This window comes from Lagopus muta, chromosome 5 (genome assembly GCF_023343835.1).
Source record: "Lagopus muta isolate bLagMut1 chromosome 5, bLagMut1 primary, whole genome shotgun sequence".
Classification (NCBI taxonomy): Eukaryota; Metazoa; Chordata; class Aves; order Galliformes; family Phasianidae; genus Lagopus; species Lagopus muta.
This window is the reverse complement of record NC_064437.1, coordinates 21,250,865-21,274,057: the sequence shown is the minus strand read 5'-3', so window position 1 is coordinate 21,274,057 and position 23,193 is coordinate 21,250,865. Positions and strand designations below refer to the sequence as shown.

The 23,193-nt window shown below is 35.3% G+C and overlaps 1 protein-coding gene across 2 annotated transcripts in view; it reads right to left on the bottom strand.

Annotated features, from left to right (window-relative positions):
* Positions 1–23,193, bottom strand: part of DENND1B (DENN domain containing 1B) — a 144,857-nt gene that overhangs the window by 41,610 nt on the left and 80,054 nt on the right. For both annotated transcript variants that reach the window (XM_048944265.1, XM_048944266.1), the window contains 4 exons: positions 18,251–18,351; positions 12,565–12,610; positions 10,976–11,077; positions 2,919–3,044 (listed from right to left, as the gene is read on the bottom strand). In XM_048944265.1, coding sequence (XP_048800222.1) covers positions 2,919–3,044; positions 10,976–11,077; positions 12,565–12,610; positions 18,251–18,351 — 375 coding nt within the window. The remainder of the gene's footprint in view (positions 1–2,918; positions 3,045–10,975; positions 11,078–12,564; positions 12,611–18,250; positions 18,352–23,193) is intronic.

Genomic DNA, 23,193 nt, shown 5'->3' with positions numbered 1-23,193 from the left:
AGCTGTACTGACTTGCTCTACAGATCCACTCCTATTATGCAATAGTTGCTAAAGTAAATCACCACATATTATAAAAAATAATTTTGGCAGTTAGATTTGACTGATTTATCTTTTTTTAATTCAGTGTCACAAATCACACAAAACATATTTCTGCTTTACTTGAAAACTTTACTGGATTGATATTTTTCTTATCATTTATTACAGACACAAAAAAAATTATTATCACCTATATCCATTGCACATCATGTTTCCTGCCAGTATTCAAGTAGTCAAATTTTCCATATGGTCTTTTGGAGTCCCATGAACTCCTTTCAAGACCCCTGAAGCTTCCCGTTTTCCCTTTCACCAATCACATTATTTTCAATAATTGCTAGACGCTTGTTCAAGACATATTGCTACACCAAGTAGAATCTGTCCTATGCTGAAAACAAACAGTTGCACAGAATGAGTGTTCAGTGTGATGAACAGCGTTTGGAATGAAGAGAAGTGTTGGATGAGTACAGACACTATCAAAGCTGTTCTTTACTCAAAGTGAATATTAATGACAGTTGTTTCATGTTTCAAGTTAAAATCATACAGAACACCCTGCTGCAAATAAAGTAGTTCACTTGAACATACTTTTAAACTTATAGGCAAGTGATAACCATCTAAACATTATTTTACTTTTCATTAGGATGCTTATGATCCTAAAAAATGGTATCCTAAAGCCTCCCATTTCTTTATTCTGAAAATACAACAAGCTTATTTACAGCAAAAGTATTTCAAAATTATCTAGAAAATATTTTGAGTATATCCCTCACAAAGTTTTGGTGAGAATATTACTTGTGCCCTAAAAGAGTATAAATAAACTCTCTGAGTTAGATTTTCTTCATTAGATTTAGCATGACAGACTCCAAGACAAATATTTTCTTTGCAATAACAATTCACATGTCCTGAGTCTAATGACAAATGCTCCCAATACAGTCAAATGAGACTGGATTTCTTGAACCTTCTAATTTGCAAGGCACAAAACTTAGTTGAAAAGGCTCATGTAAAATGAGCTGAACTATCACAGAACAGCTCCTTTTAGTCTCTACTAGTCTGGAGCAAGTTCAGCTCTTAGTAAGTTTTCCTATCGCAAACATTCTGTAAAAAACTACATTAGTTAATACAGTGTGAACATAGCCCAATTTTATTTTATTAAATTTTTTTTAATATATATACACTTGGTCTTTGGACAAGTCGATGCCAATCTAAGATATGCTGACACTTGCCAGCATACAAATATTAAAAAAAAAATAAACAGGCCACAACAATTTCATAAATATCTTCTCTTATATGAAGTTGTTGAGCTAAAAAAAAAAGTAATTAATTAATACTCAAAAAAAAGATGCAGAAACAAAGATAGTAAAGGTCATTTAGACATGCGTGCCAAGAGAAGTGATGTATGATGCACTACTTCCAATACAATGCAAATACAGATATCTCAGGTACAGCAGGAGGCAAATTAAAACAAAATGGAAAGCAGAATTCAATGGAGATGCTAATCAGAATGCTGAAGAAAACACATTCCATTCAACAAACTCACCATAAAGGACTGACTCCATCCTGTTTATGATCAGAACTAAGGTTAAAAACATCAGCCACACTGACATCATTTTGCTTGGATATATTGACTGTAGTTTAAGACAATTTTTGATGCAATTGCTTGAAACATAAGCTGACAGTGACCAATGTCTTAATCCTTGGACTAAGGGACAAATTAGATTACCCCTTCCTGCGCAATGCTAAGTAGTGCCAATATGGAATAAACTGTGTCTGTTTTGTAGAAAACATCTATTTTCATGTAATTCACACCGTGCTGTTCTTCAGCAGTTCTGAAAACAGGTAGAATAATTTAAGTATCATACGCAAACTGAGTTTTCATATAAAAAGGAAAACATAATGTCTGTCAAACAGAAATACTTACACTAAACCCTTAAACGCTTTCACATGGGTCACTTTTTAATCCCAATAGTTGCCTAAAACTTATTAGTGGCATAGACAGCAAGGCATGGCAATAAAGACTATGTGAAAGAGAACCACTTGGGTAGGAGGCAGACCCTATTTAATGCCTTAAAAATGATTTTTCACCTGCCAAATCTCAGTATTTGTCTGAATCATTTTGAACTTAGTCCAGCCTTGATAAAAAACAAACAAACAACAGTAGAAAAGCCATGTTCTGAGACGTTGATTCAGTCACTGTTGATGCACTTTTATCAGATGGATGGACTTTGTAAATATCACAGGAAAGTAATTCGAAATTAATCCACATGTTGTTCCTGATAAATAATTTTATCATCAAAAAGGCTCAATATGCGCCACCTACATATACCAGAAGGATGAAAGCCTGGAACACGTTAGCCATCAAAACTTCAGAAATGCAATTTCTGAAGGACTCATGGGATGAACTGAGTCTTCCTTTGTACTATCTTCTCAGTAGAATCAAGGTAAGTGTATAAATGCAGAGATACATGTTTGAATCTTCATATCTGGCATCTGCTAGACAATAAAGAACTTCTGGACTCAAACACAGCAAAGTATATGGACCTGTACAGTGAAAAATGACTGAGTCTCTGAAAGGCACAGTCTCTTCAGTTCTTCAGTACATTAAAAAGGTGAGCTGTAAACACTTTTGTTAGTATAATCAAATTTTATACTAAATAAGTTACAGAAGTTACACAAATAAAGTTGACTCTGAACAAGCATTCATTTTTCAGTTCAATTCACCATTAGGAAATAGTATTGTCCACTGAATTGCCAACTTATTCTGAGCTCAGAGTAAGGCTTAAAACAGTTGGTTTGAAATGTTCCAGATTGGGATAATATTTCACCATTTCCTTTGCAAAAGAATGAGCTTGTGCTCTTGTAAATCAATGGAATAAAAAAAGTTGTCTTACTGGTTTGTATCTCAGTGCATCTCTGTAGGATCCAAACAGTGATGCCTGTGCCCGAAGAAACGCCTTGGCTACTCCGTCACCCGTAGCTGTAGACTGCTTTTTCAGTTTATTTTTCAAGGCCGAGACCTGCATGACAGAGTAGAGCAGTTAAATTAACACCTCAGAAATTGGTACAGTGAGGTATGAACCCAATCAGCAGGCAGACCATGGTGTCTACAGGTCAGCCAAAAATTCATCCTCTTCCTTGATAGCTTATCTTTTTAACTGCAAAGAGCACCTGCTGGTCTGTTAATTGAAATGAAGGCAGGGGATGATGGTAGAGTGCTAATGCAAATTGGTTATGCTCTCTTTTTTTCCCAAGGCCTCTTGACATAAATAAGCTTAATTATTTTACAGTAAACTGCATGTGAGCCACTTTTCTGCAGATCTTTTTCAATCATAAATCTTGTCTTCTCATTTTGAATAAAGACTGTGAGGTTTTTCTTAATTTATATTTAAAGGTTTGTTTTTAAGGACTCCCAGTGCTCACTTGCAATTCAGTTATTGAGTTGTTTTATTTTAAAATATCAAATTACTACCTTACATCATTTCTCATGCACCGTAGGAGTAGCTGCTACCAGCATCTAACAATGGGAAAGGTTTGCATAAATTCAGTGGTATATTGTCTTTTGAATTGTTCTTGAAAATAAAATGTGTGAAAGGGGGGAAAAAAAAGATAACTCTGACAATGCACTTGTAGCTTTAAAAAAAAAAGAAAAGGAAGAAAAAGAAAAAATTCATATTTATTTTTGTGCTTGACTTTTCTTTTTTTCTTTTTCTTAAGAAGATCTATCTTTTCTTAGTATAGATGGCCATTATTTGGAAAAATTACAGAAAAAAATATTCTATCAATCTGGAATTGTTGCAATACTCTTTAAAGGTATGTGGAATTACACCCAATTATAGTTTTAATTTCCTAATTACAACCATGAGGGGTATCTGAAGAAATAAGCCAACTTCAATTATGCTGTGAATACAAGTTCCTGCCTCTCTTTGTATTTTGACACAACTGTAACAGCAATATTTATGTCATTAAATTCTACACAAAGTAACACATATACTTACTCTTTAACCAGAACATTATGAGCACATACCATCAGCAAAACATCTTTCATTCTTTGAGAAATGTATGCAAGAATGAATATCTTTTTGTTTCTTTATGCAAGCAGTCACGACTGTTCTTGTAGATGATGATTATAATTGAAGTGTCAACCTAATTAACAACTAAACTTTGAATAATGCTAATGAGAACTGAACATGGCATCAGAGAAAAGACCGGCTCTACAGGTGATAAACCTTCACAGTAGTGACATTTTCCAGTGTAAAGTCACAGTTACTGTGATCTGATCAAAGAGAGAGACCCCCATTGGGTCCAATTATAACTATAGTTTTGAAAAAAGAATTACTGAGTTATGATGTTCATAATCTATGCAGAAAGGCCTTTACAGTATAGGTCTTTTCCCTATAGCTGTGATCTTTTCAATTTATATCCAAGCTCCACAGATCTAGATAAAAGTTTAGAGCCCACTTCATTTAGCCCATGGAAAGCATACACCAAGACTCATTTATGTTTTTCCCTTACACCTCAAAAGAAATTAAAAAAAAAAAGAAAGAGTACAGTTCTTAGTACAAAATCAATTAGGAAGGTCAAGGTTGGAAAAACAAATGCATGTATTTTCTTTTTTTCAGGCTATATTGTTATATTAAAATTGTTAAAAATTAGATTTTATTTAATTCCGGCGCAAATAAATGGGAAATATACTTTTTTGAAGGGAAATCTACCCATCAGTGGTAGCTCAGTTTCACCAAAAGCAGAGAAAAGAATTCTCAGCCTTAGAGCACAAAGCATGCTTAAATTTGTGAAAATTTCCTTTTCCCTCTACTTTCTTGGAAATCTACGCTATGCTAAATTATAACTTGCATACACTGATGCGAACACACGCATGTAGTGTCACCAACCAGCAGTACATTACCTGTGTCAGTAAAGAATCTTCTAATGGATCAATATTAATGGAAACAGCAAAAATAAAGCAGTCAGTTAGAAAACAGACATCACTCCAACTTGTGTGAGATCACTTGTTTCTATGTTCATCAGCATTTAGTGCCTTTCCCTCCAGATGGATAAACAGTTGAACACTCCTCGTGTCATTCTTGGAGGCAGGGGCACCATGAACGCAATTAACAAAAATCAAGAAGAAGGAATGGGTGTATTTCAACTGAAAGAAAAAAGGTCCTATGCTGAACACCAAAAGTGATGAATTGGGAAAATTTCAGCAGGTGATAAGAGAAAGGAAGAAAAGAAAAGAAGAAAAGAAGATGTAGAAGAGGGGAATTATATAACAATGTGAGGGGAAAAAGGGCCTGTCTTATTTTTTCATTTCTGGCAGGACCCATATGCCCTAAAATAAAACAGTATCAGGATGCTTTAGGTGAACACATATTTACAAGAACACCAGAAAGCAAAAAATCTCCCACTTCCCTGCATTATTAGTACATTATCAGTCCAATAGCACTAAGAACATTCCAATGGACTGGGCTTGAAGGCAGAGGGCTCCAGCACAAAAATGTGCAAGAACACTGCACTGTCAGGAGTGCAATACTGAGCTGCCATCCTGGAGGGAGTTCTGGCCTCAGGACGATTATACTGGAGTTTTAAAAATTTCTCCAAGCCTGATTTCTCAAGCAGCGCAGCTGGAGTCCTTTGCTGAAGCACTCCTAAGCGCCATCACTGCCTGCTTGCCCAGGTTTCCTGCAAGCTGAAGTCATCAAACACCCATATGCTATCAAACCACCAAGAGACAGCAAAGTCAGGCTGCCCCTTGGGGTAGTTACCTGCAAATCCTCCCAGCTCCACAGTTTAACCAGACAGACAGTGACAGAGCAGTTACTGCACTCGGTACCACAGGTACAGACATGAGAATGGGTGCTTTGAACTCCTTCTAAGGGTTTGGTGCACAGCAGGTCTATGATCGCTTATAACCTAAAACTCCTTTGGGTGATGCAATAATGCCAGAATAAATCACTCCTAAAATTTCAAAGGAAATACACAGCAGTGGTACAAAGCCAAAATACACCCCAGTGGCAGCTTTACCATTTTTTTTTTCTTATATATATTTTATTCTGCTACCTATAATTACAAATGCCAGACTTTTTTTCTCCCTTTCTTTCCATGATGAACAGAAATAGCCTTTTAAAAAGTTTAAAAATAAAGACCTAGAAACAAATCACAGAGTTAGAATGATGTTAATTTATTTTATTTTTCTGGGAGTCACTTAATGATCTGTCTCAGAAATGGCATTATTAATTCACACTAGAAGCAAACTGTTTTTATCTTCTCCTAGCAACTGCTTCTCATAGGAAAGTGACTTCATTGGGCTGTTAAACACTACCAGTGAAGAGCAATCAGAGCTTTCAGAAGGTTTAAATCAATAGAATAGTTTTTCAGAGTTTTAGGAAGTCATAAGGTTGGTATGTGGTTTTGCTCTCATACGTATGAAGTAACTAAAAAATGCCAAAACATATTGTATCGCTCGCTGAAAAGAAGTCTTTTTTTTTTTTTTCTAAACTATTCACCATATATCCTTTAAGTTTCCAAACACAGTTACCTGATCAGAAACAAGTCATGACTAATCTCTCTTCAATATTCATGTGAGTGAAATAATAGAACAGCACAAAAAAGTTTAAAAGAATCATAAACTGATGCAACTATTAATCAATCCCTTCCTCCTGCAAAAGCTTAAGCATGCATATAAATGTAAGCATGTATGGAAGTACTTGAAAGATTTGTGTCCTAATGCAGAGCCATGCACTGTACTTCCCAATGACAATCACACTCTGAAAAAGAGATACAGGGGTATTTCTTTAGTGTGTGACATTTGCCAGGCTATACATCATTTCTCAGTGTTCCATCAGATCAGGTGACTGTAGCACTTTCTGTAGCAAGAAAGTAAGAAGATGGTCGAGAAGAGAAACAAAAAAAATCTTAAAAGAAAATAGAATTTGAGTTTATTTATACCAATATTGTGAAAGAAAGAGTTTCTACATACTTATCTACACACAGAGCATCTCAGACAGTCCTTCAGAATTTAATAAAAATACTCTTCACCTATTCAAATGCAAATGTTTTCCAAAATAATTGCATTTTTCAATCTGATAATCCAGCTTCTAAGATTAGATCTAGGTTCAAGAGAATCTCAAGCACCACATTTGAGATTCAACATAAACATGTATTTCATACTATTTCAAATATTGCATACTGCTTAGTTTTTATGAGAGAGTAGAAACATTTTACCTATTTTCTCATGGAAAAGCATAATACATGATACATTTTAAAAGAGTCTTTTTCATTGCACGCTGATGCACTGAAGATGCTTTTCTCCAGCATCATATTTTCAGCAATTAGTTTCAGTCTCAGTAATTATCTTACAAAGCAACTGTTAAATTCTCTACGTGAATTACAGCCTACTTCTCAAATGCTACCTTTAAAACAGCGATGTTCACTGCCTAAGTTACGATGTTTAAATACCGTGACTTACCTCAAAACCAATACTGAAAAAAAAAATGCATTCTGTATTGTATCTTAGTGAGTAAGTCCAACGTGCTATAAAGCCTATGCATCTTTCAATAGCTCTGTAGATTTTACAGTTGACAATATCTAACAAACACAGAAGATGCAATAAACCAATAAAGCCTACTGTTTTCTGAGGATCATATTTATAAAAGCTATGCTTCAAGTCTACAGCGATTTCAGTAAGACTTAGTTGCTAAACGTGCTATCCTCCACGCTCTGAGGTTTTTCCGAAAGAGCTCAAGTAGAGCAAAGGACTCACCTTTTTCAACAGTCAACTGCAAGCAGGTATTGCATAATCAGGCCCAAAGTTTACAAACAGCTACGCATCCATAGTCTATATCAGTTTTTATACGAACATTCTTTTGCTACCCTCTTACACTGTTAAGTGGTGATCAAATTATTATTGCATTAGGAAATTTACTCTCATAGAAGTAGCTACTTATTTTCATCTTTTTTTTTTTGTTAAAAAACAATAGATAAATTCGCAGTGAAATGATAAAATTTAAAAACAAGTGTTCTTGTCAGAAGAGAGGAAAAAGAGGGTCTTTCCCCCTTCTAAGAAAACAAAGGATTCCTGAAAGTCTTGCACTGATTTATTTTTCCAATTTTAAATACCTTAGGAGTAGCGGAACTGCTACTGGCATGGTAGTATTTCTAACAGTCAATAAATCTAAAATATTATGTGTGAATATTGGAATGAAGCCATTAAGAAGATTACAGCATGCAACACAGCAGAGGGTCCACATGAAAAAAGGACTGGTAATTCAGGACAACTGTGACCACTGACCTCTGCACAGTCAAGACCACTGGTCAGTCTGACAGAATAATAGAGTTCACATGCATAGAAAGTCACCCAGCCTGTAACTATAATTTAAATACTTACAAGAATGATTTAAAAATGCCTTTAAATCTCAGTTAATTTATTATGCAGCTTATTAGACAATGTCATATAGCAATATTTTTCTATCTTAAATTTATTTTTTAAAAATTCAGAACGGGAGCATTTCATAGACACTTTACTAAGGTAAACTATTAAATACCTATGGCACAAGGACACTACCAGGCAAAGTGATCAAGAAAATAATTACCCAGTTTTCATCAGAGACAAGAAACAGTTTTATAACAATCTTTGAGAATATTATGTTCCTTTTGTTAGACTGTTAATCTATCTGGAATCAATTTTTCAAAGGCATGGGTAGACTAGAGTTTCTTTTACATTTCCAGTTCTTCATCCCATTTTAACACCCTTCAGTGGTACTCCTGCTTATCATATTTTTTCATCAGAAGTTTTACCACCTTCGTACATAAGCTTATGAGTCTTATTTATATAGGCCAAAATATTTCATGTACATAAGCATCTGACATTTGCTCTAATGTTTCAAGTCTAACATGCCATTTTGGCTCTACACTCCTACCTCTTACAGTTTTAACCCAGATGTTAGCAGTTGCATTATCCCTGATGAATACAGAGGGATAAGCATTCTGCCATTTTTTGTGCCAAAGCCTGAGCTCTGTCTTTTGTTTGCAGATTTTCTAGCTATAATTTTTGCTTTCCATTAATTTTTAATTAAATTGTTTTATATATTGAAATACAGAAAGAGATTAAATTATTCAGAAGCTTCATTATAAAATCCTAAAATAACTTCTGTGAGTATATTTTGCATAAAACACAATACTGTTGTCTTGTTGTTGTTGTTTTCTCCCCAGTTTTCTTCAGTGAAGTCTACTGTATAGTCTGCACATTAGACAAAATTCACTAACAGTAGTTCTTTATATATGTATCCTGAGGAACAAAATACTCCTAAAAGTACTAAGAACTGTAACTTCTACTCTTTTCATGCTAGCATATTCATTTAGAGAACACTTTGGTATTCATCTGTAAAATGAGAGCTTGCATTCAGTGAAGATTCATTTCCACTTGTCCAGAGGACCTCCAGCTACTCTAGTATGTGACCAACGATGATGCCTAATTCTCAATTCTACCTCCAGCTATTATCTGACAAGAGGCACGTTCCTCCATAACATTATAACCTCAACCTTTTACACTGAATACAAGGTCAAGTAAAATCACCAACACAGTGCAAGTTTACCCTCATAAAATACATATGCTCTTATAAAATACATCACATTCAAAACTCCTGTGCATCTATGTGTATACACTTTTTCATACATCAACATAAAATTGCATAATTCCAGAATATTTTATATAATCAGTTTCTTATACATTACTGAACTGTAGTTGATACTGAATCAAGAGGAATACTGACCAGACGAGCTACACATAGTTTACGTTTAAATGCTATTATAATGAAAGGGAACTTACATCAATAAAATCATCAAGAGTTGGATTTCTGTTGTTTCAAATACATACAAATTATCAGCAAAAACAAAGTATGTAGTGACAAAAATAGTATGTTACATCAGTGCCTTTCTTCGATTATGACAGTTTGTTTTTATGATTTTTACAATTTCAGAAAATGTAGCTCTTTGATTTCAAATTTTGATAAAAAATTCTTTGTGCTGACAACAGTTTGTGCATCTATAAGTAAATAATCAAAACAGTGATTTTAAAATAATTTTTTTTCAGAGCTCTGTTGAAGGTAGGTGAATTTTGTGACTATATAAAATGATATACAGAACATGTTCCCCTATAGGCAATAGGAAAAAAAGGAGGGGGAGACCCTCTGCAAGATCAAAGTCCAGAAAGAACTGGCACTTAATTTATCATCCTTTGCAGACAAAAGACAGTTTTCGTCATTTCAAAAGGATCAGATGTCTTTTATGACAAACTGGGTTTGCAGTTTAATTTACAAATAGAATTCTAAGTAAGCAGTCTTTGCTCTGCCAAAGCAAATGACAAACAGTATAGGTTTTCATTCGTGCAGCCCTCAGCAGGATAGAAGAGATTAAAATAAAACTGAAATAATTTAGAGAAAACAAATAAATGTTTCACAAAGTTGAAGAAGATCAAAGCCTGAATTTTCTGACCCCAACTGTACAAGCATTTCTTATTATATTGACCAGTGCCATCAGATCATTAATTAAAAGGAAAACGCTGGCAGGTGGCAGGGAAGAAGAAGCCGATAATTGGCCCCCTTCTTCTTTTTGCCTTCAAAAACTCTCTCGTTCTTTTGCAAGACATGCCACTAGGCAGACAGAAATGCCTACTTTGTAATATAATGATTAAGATGAGATGAAGAGACTCTCGCGTTTAGAGCAGCTATGCCTAATGAATGCAGCTAGCTTTATAATTATGATCCTACTTTTACAATAAGGGATATGATGTACCATTCAACATCTCCTCAACTGTCAGAAATGTAAAATATCAAACAGAGGATTACATTTGCTGCTTTTTACCCCCCCTATTTCTTTTACAGCAGTTAGCAAAATCAGGCAGAAAAAGCATCCATACAAAAGAGAAACTCCAAGAAACATCTATAAGACTCACCACTTCACCGGGTAGGTTGCTCAGGTCATTAAAAGGGTTTTCTAGATTGTTTGTGTCAACGTTTAGCAAAACCACATCTTCCAGTGATCTATTTTTCACTCTCTGCAAAGAGAAAAAAATACAAAAAAAAAAAAAATTTACTACAGCACCCTCCTTGAAGTGCCTTTTTACTGTAATAGCTGGAATAGAAATTATGATTTTTTGAAGAATAATACTGACAAAGACAAGGTTGAGCTTTCACATGTAGGATCTGTAAATTAGACATAGGAGTCAAAGATTATTAGAATACTTTTCTCATCAAACACTATGGTTATATTAATAACCTCTGAAATACAAGAGTATTCAATAAATTAATTCCTGAAAACAGAGAATTATTTAAAACTGTTAAGCACAATATTATACATATATGTACACACACCCACACATACATATCTTTTAAAAACATTTCATTCTTTCATATTTGTGAAAATCAGATAGGATAGTAATCATATAACCAGAAGAAAATAGAGCAAAGTAATTATTTTCAGATTGATGTAAGTCCCATTCATGTGACCATGTGACGTCTACTATCATTTCAAAAGATACTCTTTTGTCAATGGATTTGACTAGCAAGTAAAAATTAAACAATTTATTCCTTTGAGAGAACAATTTTTTAAAAAAGCAGATAAAACTCTTTATGTATGGTCCTACAATAATATGCAATATTATGGGTCAGAAAATAATATCAGGATTTCAGTGATTTCATTTACAGAGTGTATTTGTTTTGTCATTTTCTGACTAAATAAATATCCTAGTCAATATATTACTATCAAAACACAGATTATAGCTGCTTGGTCAATGAGAAAAGAATATCTGCCTACAGTTAGGAAACAAACTTGCCAGAGGTTCAGATAGGAGGAGAACCTTGTTGGTTTCTCAAACGTGAATTCTTCATCAGAAATTGTGCTAGTAGAAGAATAAAACAGTTCCTGGATCAATTACCTACACTGCATGATAATCATGCTACACATGTAGACAGACTGACATGTGTCATCAAACAGTAATTAATAGAGACAAAACAATTTATTTTTCTATTTATCACTTGGGTGAGATCCATTGTTTTATTGTATGTTTAAGTATTAAAAAGCTTTGGTTTTTGACAAAATTTTCTGTTTTCTAAAATAAAAGTCAAATGTTATTGGATGAATGCTGGATTCTGATTTACAGTGGAAGAAGAACGCAAGTCAGCTGAGGAATCAGAAGGATGCTGACTTTCACTTGGCAGTGACCCAGAAATAAATTTAATTACTATTACTGGAAAGATCTGAAATGTTGCTGAACCTCTAACAAAAACATAAAAAATAGTATCACTGAGATAGCTAACATGCACAGAAACAAATCATGATGTAGAGCTTGTATTTTTCAATTTAGCGTTTGAAAAGTATCATTTCAAATAGGGACAACTTCACTTTTTAAAACATTGAAGCTTAACATTTGTTATTCTGACCTAATAACAGGAGATTTTTTTCTGAAACATTTTCACTGACATTATTATTTATGGTACACGCATCTCATGCTTATCACTACTCAGAAGTGTATAGTTAACTTACCTCTATTAAGCTTAAGTGGACGCCAATTAAATAAGGCATGGGTGCACTGAAGAAAAAAGAGAAAATCAAATTATCTTTTAGCTACAGCAGCATTTGTAGCTTTAAACATTTAAAAAGTTAGCTTATTTGGTCTCCAGGAAATATTCACTGTGTAAGCTTGTATTAAACGTATACAGGTGCTCTTGAAATTTTTACTAGCTGATAGAAATTATTATCATTATTACAGTGTAGTAAAGGTGACCACAAAATAAATGACACTGGTTCTAACTGAGGAATTATGAATGAAATGGTGTGTAAGGCTTCATCCTCCTGCATATATCTAACTTCAGTGACTACTATATGGCTACTATAGTGAAAGCAATCCTATCCCATTGGAGAAAATTGTCCACTGCCTGAAGTATAGTAATTTTAAAATTCTGGAGAATGTGGTGTCAGTGAGCTTCTGCAGTGCTCATATAATATCTCATGTAATATCTTATATGACCCAAGACAGCAAGCTTATTATTTCCAATTTGCATGAGACAAGGAATCATTCTTCACAGAGCCTCTGCAATGAGACCTCCTGCAGTATGCAAGCAAGAAAGTAAACTAATCAGATCAATTTTCACTGTTTTCTATAATGTTCTCTTTTGTCTATTAATCTGATAAAAATATATTCACTATCTAGTGTTAAAAGAAAAAAATAATCATCATTGTGCTTTTTTATGCTCTGAAATTACTAAAAATATTCTCTCCAGAGAAGCAAGTAATAGATCAGTTCAAGGAAGTCTGTAAGAAATGAAATACTAAGAGAGCAGAGAGAAAAATCAAGACTGAAAAATAATCTGAAAGCAAGACCACAGATATGAACAGTGTATCAATCCGATCACCTAGCTGAGCTTAACAAGGCACCAACCACTCAGGGACCCACTTCCTGAAGCCCAGGCGGGGCTCCCCTGGGCCACTTCCCATGGCCTCAGCAGTGCAGCTCCAGCTCTGCAAGAGGAGCAAACGCAGCTGGCTACAGCCACTGATATTGTAGAAAAAACTGGGCACACTATGGATTATCCAATTGTACTCATTAGGAATGTCCCACAAGAGAATATTGACTGAAACAAATGAAAACAAAACGATCTAAAAAGTAACTGACAGATCAAAACGAGTTTTCAAGATATCTACACTATCAAAAATCAGAGGTTTGGACAGACCACAAAATCTCATTGCTTAAGGCTCTCAGGCAGTGATGTGCAGACTTCCAAAAAGGGAAATGAAGACTCCCACATCTTTGCAATGTCTTATTCTTAGCCCGATACTGAAAATCTGAGACCGCTTCAGCCAGGCTAGGGCCTTATGCCTTCCAGACTAAACACAAATTACATGAAAACACAAATGGGTTTCTCTCCAAGAATGTGCTCGCAGAGCAGATGCACATACATTCATATGCAGTGAGGAATTAGACAGCTTGAAGACACTATAATTTCAAGAGTGTCTGACACTAGGCAATATATTTGAGTGAACAAATGTGAGCAACTGTGGCTGGCGCGTAAGTGCAGATTCTTCTGCTGAATGCTGAGCAAAACAGATCCTCCCCAGGTTCATCACATCAGAGCACCTCAGTGTTACAAGTGACACAAACCGGAGAAACTACAATGAAAAGAAGTGCTATATCACCTATGTATTTCATGCACACTTTTCTAGCAGCTTCACCAGGCCTGTACTGACTTGTAATAGCTGATGATTTGCTCCATTAATAAACCTGTCATTAGAAAGGGTAGTGTGCAGAACAAAGCAACAGCTACACCATTCCAATTTCAAAGTTAACAGAACAAAGCTAATTAGATAAACATATCTTGAAAATGCATGAAATAAAAAAAGCAGGCATGGGGAAGTCAACTTGATCTTCAGCAAAGAATTAGTTTTGTTACTGCTGGACTCTGAAGTCCTAACACCATACTTTTGTAAAATGTACATAAAGTTGTTTATTGTGGTACTACTGGGAGCTGCTATACAATTTACCACTTGCTTATGCATGTTATTAGAAAAAATATGATTAATCTACAGCATCATTTCCTAAAATAATTACTATGTTACGCAAAACATGCACGTTAATTGGAAAATAATTGTCCTACTGTCATGAAAACAAACTTGCACATACCCCAACTCTGGAAATATCAAATCACATAAGAAATGCTACAATCCTAGCTTGAATTTTCTAATTGCATTATATTCTCAACACAGCATCAGTAGAACAGACACTTTATCATCTACAGACTAAACTGTCATACACTCATATCAGCAACTTAGTTTGCCCAGAAATTACACAGAAATTCAATATAATGTGCTTTACCCTTTACAAAAATTGATTTTATTCAAATATAATTACTATAAGAATGATCAAACTTAATTCCTCTGGAAGCTCTCTTGAATGCCAGACCTTCACTGCATGAATGCAACCATATCATACAATGGCTTGGGTTGGATAGGATGTCAGGGATGATCATGTTCCAGTGCCCCTGCCAGAGGCAGTGTTGCCAGCTACTGGGTCAAGTACTAGACCAGGCTGCCCAGGGGCCCATCCAACCTGGCCCTAAACACCTCTAATGATGGAGTACCCAAAACCTCACTGGGCAGCCTGTTTCAGCACCTCTCAGTGATAAACATCCCCCTGAAATCCCATCGTCATCTCCTCTCCCATAGTTTACAACCATTTCTCCTTGTCCTATCAATATCTAACTTTATTAAAAGTTGATTTCCCTCCTGCTTATAATCTCCCTTTAAACACCGGAAGGCCATAATGAGGTCTCCCTGCAGCCTTCTCATCTCCAGACTGAACAAACCCAGCTCCTTCACCCTGCCTTCATAGGAGAGGTGCTCCAGCACCAGCATCTATGCGGCCCTCCTCTGGACTTCCTCCAAAGCTCCATCTCTTTCCTGTGTTGGATGCCTCAGAATATCTTTTCTTCTGTATACTTCAGTAAGTAATCTTAAAAAATACTTAGAGAACTGTATTTAGAAAACATGCTGCTTAAGAATACGTTGTAGGAAACTTATTTCTAACCAACCTGGATTACGTAATACTCCACGTTGGTGGACTGTCATTACATTTAAAACCTGTCTTCACATGAAATTGCTTGATAGAACCAAAGAGGTTTTTTGATTACAAAGGAAAGTGGGTGAATTTAAGTGCTTTGGTGCAGATTTAACTCAAAGATGCAATTTGCTTTTCTCACACCCACAAAACGTACCAGCCAAGCAGTTTAATTTCTTAAATTCTAACCCCTATAAAATTGCATCATTTATCTTCAGGAAATTTTAAAAGTATATAGTTCAACTCATTAAAAACAAAAAAGGTGGATTTCTCACAAAACATGCTAGATGATTAACGTGCAAAGTACATTGCAGGATCAGGACCTTTACTTAGAGAAGTAAATTTAAATGTATTTTATCTTTGTTTAAACATGTTCATACTCCCATCAAATGGCCAACATTATCAAAGTGATAATCCTCTACTTTGTTTATTTTACTATCATTCCAGAACAATGCTAAGAAAATGAGTTAGTGGGAGACATCTCAAAGTGCAAGTTAAACAACATAGTCTTTAAGCAGAGAAATACATTATGTTCAAGAGGAAAAAAGGTTTTCATAAGAGAAATTACTCTGTCAAAAATATCAAAACGAAAATATGAAAAAAAACATTTAGAAAATTATTTCATTCACTTTTAATTGATCTCGGACCACACACTAAGTCTGGTCTAATGTATGTTTTGACTCTATAAATTCATCAAGTTTTTCTAACCTTGCATAGTATACAGCTAAGAGGAAAACATTTATTTCCTGTTAGACACCAGAGAAGTAAGAAAAAAGGTATTTTGTGCTTCTATTACACTATTCCAACCTATCTCTGAAAAGAACCATTCAAACCAAACTTGATCAGAGAATCATGAAAACATAACAATCTAATAAAAGTCTGAATTATAGCTACTGTAGTAAATTCATCAATTGTGCATTTCCTTCTGTGAACTTCATGTTTCCATTCAAACAACAAGAAGAAAAGGAAACTTTTTTTCCACTTCTATTGTCACGTAGTAAAAGAGAAAAGAAGATATAAATGAGTTTTACAAGTTTAAGAAACAACATGCTTCTCTCTAATGAGTAAAAAAAATTCTCAGGTCATGCCATAACGACCTAGAGTCTCAAGTATTATCATCATCACAGGGAGCTGTATACAGCATCTAACATTATTATTTCTCAAAACATCATCTGTGCTTAGGAGGGCAAATAAAAAAATCTTCTAGCATTCAGGATGCACTCGGCAGGGTACAACTTAAATAAGGGGTGTTGATCTACCTTCTGAGAACAGCATTTACGGATGACACTGAAGAATATAAAAAGCTTCTGGCAGTAAGTTCAAGTAATACAAAAACTAAGCAAATACATCCAAGCTATATCCCCATCTTGGTGCATATTATCAAAGCTAGGAGGAAAAAATTGGGACAGAGTCTCTCCAGAAGAAAACTATCATTAAAGATGAAAGGCTTAGCTACTGTTGAAAGCAAAGCATGAAGGGGTGTTTGTTAAAAAAAAAAAATAATAATAATATACAGATGAAGTATAGGAATCATCCTAGACAAAGTTATACCATGGACAAACATTGAAAACTAGAGGAAAAATATCAAAGACTTGAGGAAATGTAATGAGAATTTCTTTCAAAACAAGAAGTTCAGTGGAGTGGGTGGAGTTCAATCGAACATCAATATTTACAGGTTTCAGAAAAGAAAAAAAAAGCCCTGCAAGCGCATAAGCACATAAACATAATTTATTTCTGTGAAGAAAAAACATTAACAGAAATACAAGAATTAGGCTGGTACGCATCTGACTTGGACTCAAGTTTTGTCTATAATAATTCTTGATCTCTAAAATGGCTTTAAACAGTTCATTTATCCACCACAGATTCATAGCATCTATTTGAAGTGAAGGCCTCCACGGAGAGATACTCTTATATTAGTTCCCTAAGGGAAGCTCATTTTGTAACACTGGTACTACTGTCAACAGAAGTAAATCCTTTTTTAGCCTGAAATCTTAAAAACCAAGTACCTGGAATTGAAAATTACCTCAAATTAGCCTAGTATAATGAGTAATGACCTTCCGAAAGGAAACATCATCCCTTAAAGGATCAGATGCCACTCAAAAAGTGGCCTTTTCCAGTGTTTTAAGTATAAAAAGGAGATTTAAAGCAAATTTGGCTAAGTGTTGAATACGATCCTGAACCTGGATGAGCCTAAAGCACAGACACAGAATTATTCCTTGCACCTAAGAAAAACACTGATGCTTAATTCCAGAAAGATCAGTCAGTGTTTTTTGAATGCTGCTATCAGTATCACCTATCTCAAGTTAATGTAAACATTAAATAAATGAAAACTATAAAACTGTTACATTTAACTTACTGAACATGACAACTCTACCAATGATACATGAACTGTTATAACAAGCACGATTCTTGGATGCTCTGTTGACAGTAATCAGGACACCAATTCAAAAATCATGCAAAAGCATACTGAAGTATCTCTGTTCAAGACACTGATTGAAGTGTTTTCATGTATCAGACCCTGCGCATTTAGTCACGTAAGTAGACCTCGTTCTCATGAGCTACTTCGAATTGTAAGACAGGTAAGAATCTCAGAAGTGAAGATAACAGGTTAAATCTTACCAGCAGTAGTCCAGGAGATGCGGAGGAAGCACTGGGATGTAAATGTGCTGCCAATACATGGGATACAATAACGCAGCTGATGCATGAACACAAGCAGTTAACTAAAAAAAACAAACCGCACACACAGAATTAGCAACAAAAACTAAGATGAAGAATAAACAGAAAATACAACATTTTAAAATAACTTTTGTATCTGCAAGAAATTTCATGTCCTCAAACCACATATGATAGCATTTTTAATTACTTTAATTGCTTAAATACATATATGAAAAAAATATATGCACAACATTCGCAAGAAGTCAGACTGATGAGACAAATTCCAAATCAGCTCTTCTCAGCTTATCTGAAAAAGATAAGCATGCAGTTGTTGATGCTTGTCATGATCAGCAGTTGCAGGTGCAGCCACACATGCACAGCACGAGTGCAGCCCTGCTGCACCAGCTGGGCCAGGCTGGAAAGGCAGCATGGGGACTCACCCACCTTCCTCTTTGGAACAAGGGGAACTGATCATGCATGAAGCCACACAAGTGTGCTGCACTCGAGAAGAATTCAATTCTAAACCTGTCACTCTATTTCCAAACTACCTTTGCAAAAATAAAATAAATCTAAAGAGAATGTTCCTTGTGACAGTAATGCAACTGCGTTACAACTTTCAAAAACTTCTGCCTTTCTCCCCTGGTTCCTAAAACAGAAACTGGCAAGTCTGGCAGCCAGCACCACCAGAAGATGAAGAACTCCTTGACCAAGAAAGGAGAAGTTACAATCTGCTTCCATTCAAAACGGTCACGTAGACACAGCTGGTTTCTGTTGGTTTCTGTACGCTTTTAGTTCGTTTTTTGCTCGTTTTCTGGTTAATTTTTAAACAAAGCATCACTATGGAATTGATGAGGAGCTAAGCCTTGTTCACTTCTTGAGCAAACAAAATAATCTGCAATACCTTAAGAACTTGGATTTCATCTCTCATGTACGGCATTATTATTAGGGAATCAGTTTGTTTTATTTATGTTAGTAGGTAACCACAGAATGAGAAAATAACAAAATCATGTTCAAAATTAGGCAGCCAATAACCACCACATACAATACTAAAAACAAGACGAAAATTATATACATATACACACACATTCATATACATACTCATATGTATAAATAAAGCCTTACTCGAGATCAACTAGGATAAGAACTGAGCTTGAAATAAAAAATAAGAAACTCAGCCATAAGATTTAACACACTTTCTTACAGGTTTGGCAGGTCACACCCAGAGAGCAATTTCTGCTATTGATGCTATATTGTCCTTCTGCTTTCCTGCTTTACTTACCAGCATCGCTTAATGAAGGCTGAGCATGGAAGCACACACAAAGGAAATGCCCTACACAGAAGACACCAAGCTTATAGAAGACAAGACTGTCCTAATGTTTCACATCACAACAAAATTACTGTCTGAGGTTAACTTGATTATCGCTGCCCTTTATTAGATGTGTACTTTTACAGTAACAGAATGAAGAGCTAAAAATTAAATGTAAATCCTGCCTATGTAGCAAGTGCTAAAATATTATGGATTTTACAGGAAAAAACGTCCCTGTTGGTGAAACAGATCAGCAGTTAAAGCTTTCACACCCAGGCTGACTTAGACAGTTACTCCTGTAAATAAAAATTACGCTGTAATTTTGTATATATATTTTTACACTAAAAAGGAGAAAAAAATCATTAGAAGAACACCGCAGCAGAAATCAGGGACAATTACAATTTGTGCAGCACAGTTTGCTCAGCACTCAGATTAATATAACACGATTAAATATGGAAAAGAAGAGGGTCTGAAAGCTCCTAAGGGATATCATTAGGGCAAATTGCCAAAGAATGAAACATGAGCCAGTCAGGAGAGCTGGAAGCTGCAGCAGTACCAAGGGACCTGAGCGCTCGACAGTTGGAGCTTGAGCGCGGTGTGAGCTGCGGGTTAAGGCGACGGGAGGCTGCTCGCTGACACACGGGATGTCACCATTGACCGGCGCACGGCCCGCGCCTGACAGCTCTGCTGCAGGAAGCCAAGGATATCATCATCCCCTACTTAAACTGGTCGGTTCGTATTAACATTTCGCTTCCTAGCTTCACAGCAAACAGCTGCAATTACTCTCTGTTCAGACTTACAAAAAAGGCTGTTTTAATAATTAGAGCTTGGTGACTAAGAATTAATTGATTTGAGGAATGAAATTAATAAACACTTACCCCTTCTCTACGTGGTGGGATTTATGAGCTTTATTTTCATATTCTTTCCCTCCTGTGTTTAACTTCTACTACAAATAGTGTAAATCAAGCTCAATATCATGGGTTTTGGTCCTTTAATAATTCCATATTCACTCCAAGTAATCATAATGACCGCATAATAGTCTTTACAGAATATAAATTTCAAACCACGACTACCTACACATACTACCTATATATATAAAAATCAGGGTGTAATTCAATCACAGACTGAAATGAAGCTGAGCATACGGTTACATGGGTGATCCCCCTGATATATACATCTACCTCCTCCTCTTAATAAGTGCTTTTAAATTATGAATTAGCATGACGATACAATTTGAATAAAGAAATATTTTTCTGTCTTATGTCTGTATTGTATTTTAGCTCTTGCTTTAGCAGAGTAAGGGGACAATTCCATTTAAAATAATAGAAGTTTTATTAACTTTTGTTTCAGAATCTGTATTTTGGTGTAGCACTCAGACTGACATTTAGCATTATTAGCAATAAACATTTAGCATGTTTAACAAAAAAAAATAAAAATCAGCATTTCTAGGAGAAATGGTAAAGATTACTTATGCATCAATATTTTGCTCACCCTTATTTCCTATAATTTTCAATCTAATGCCTCCTTTCCAAATTTCCATTTATGCTACTGCAGTGGATTTCCAAATATTTTAACATGGCCTGAATATGTTTCAGTTTCCTGCTGTACACAGCCCCCAAGACAAGCGGCTAAGGGATTCTGCTACTCTTCAAACCATGTGACATTTTAAATACTGTGCCAACTCTGTCTTTAAGCAAATACTGATACGATAATTACCAATCTCATATCAAAACACATTTTCTGGCAAATTTTCTTTTTAAGTGTTTCAACAGTGAAAGGCACCAGCTATTTAAGTAACATATCTTTTTAACTGTCAGTTTTGCACATATTAAGGAGATGCAGAATATTGCAAATCTCGGAATAATGTTGCAAGTCCAAAGCAACCAGTTCAAGTGAACACACAGGTAGTGAGCTTCCAAATTCTTCTATCTGTGCTTGGAGGTCTACAGAGATGACCACTGGATTTGGGGAGAAGACACCCGACAGCTGCTATGCCTAGGAAAAGAGCCAAGCAGGAATGGGCACCTGCAGGGAGCCGATGTAGGAGAAGGGAAGGCAGAAAGCTCCAAGTGGAGAAACCAGCCTCTGTTACTTGACTGAGTGGAGAGAAGCACATCAGGTGAGGCCTTTTGCAGAAAACAGTCCTTTGCACTGTTTATGGAAAAAGGTACTTGCATGGAGCCTGTTTGGTCATGATCCACTTTTAAACAAATTATTCAGAGAAACAGCATAGATTTGAAAAATCTCCTTTTCAGGACAGGCAGTTATTAACCTAAATCACGAGATTCTCTTCAAAGCTTTGTAAAACCTTTCCTACTTAGCCTGTGACTACTGGAGATTACATCAGCAGGGAACTCAGATTGCTTTTACAGTAAAACTTGCATAAAATTTGCTGTATTTATATACACACAAACAAATCAGTGCTCAACTCTATAATATGCTAAACATTCTTAAATTTTTGAGAGCAGAATGTTTCTGCAGGGCCTACATATTGCAAATTTGATAGTTTATCACCTGGTTTGAAGCAGTGAATGACATTGGAATATACACCTAGAGTCCACTGCATTGGAGAATACTACCAGCATTGTAAGGTGCCCATTACAAAATGGGCTGGTGATTTTTAAATGAAGCTCTTGTCTTTTGAACTCCGTGTGTCAATACTGAACAGAACTTTCAGTATGTCTCCAGCATTTGTTACTTCTTTAGAGTATTTTTCTTTATTTCAAACAATTTCTTCCAAATTGAAACTTTTATTTAATGTAACATTAAAAATGGGTTGAAACAAAGGGGTTTTAAATCACATAAACAACTTGAGTCCATTAAAATTTAATTTTGAATTGCCAGTGTTTTGAGAAGAATAAAATTGTGTCCCATTCTATCAGTTAATTTATTAACATTAGAGTACAACTGAAAATTTCAGCTTTAGGTCTCTTCTGGTAACTGTGGTCAGCATCACCATCTCAGCTTTCACCACATGGCCAGGAAAGCAAGCATTGTTTTTGCTAAAATTCTGCAGCGATTCCAGCACAATCATTTTCCCTTTCTCCTCATTAAAATAAATAAATAAATAAATAAATAAATGTCAGAACTAAGTGTGAGCAGATAATATGGTCTCTCCAAACAGTGGAAGAACACATTACAAAGTTTGTAAGAAAAATTCATTATTGGGTGACAGTAAACTGATTAACACCAACTACTTCAGCAAGGCTGAGATGATGCACAAATCCCCAAGAGACCAAGGAGTTCCCTTTCTCCTCACAGCACTGAGCTGCTACTCAGGAAAGACTGTTCAAAATTTACACAGTGCTGAACAGGAACAGTCTGAACAGCTTTAATTCAAGCCTTGATCAAAGCAGGTTTACCCACTTCAGGGCAGCTCCACCTTCCCCCCCAAGTATCTATAATAATTCTAGTGTGTGTATCTGCTACTCCAATATTCAATTTATTAATGAACTGTTGATTTTAAAATGAGTACCTTTTTTTGTTAAAAAAACAGAGCAATATATTGAGAACAAAGATTTTCCACTCATATTATGTTTATTTTACACCCATTACTTACACAATTTCAATGAATAATATGAAAACAATTATTCTGTATCCT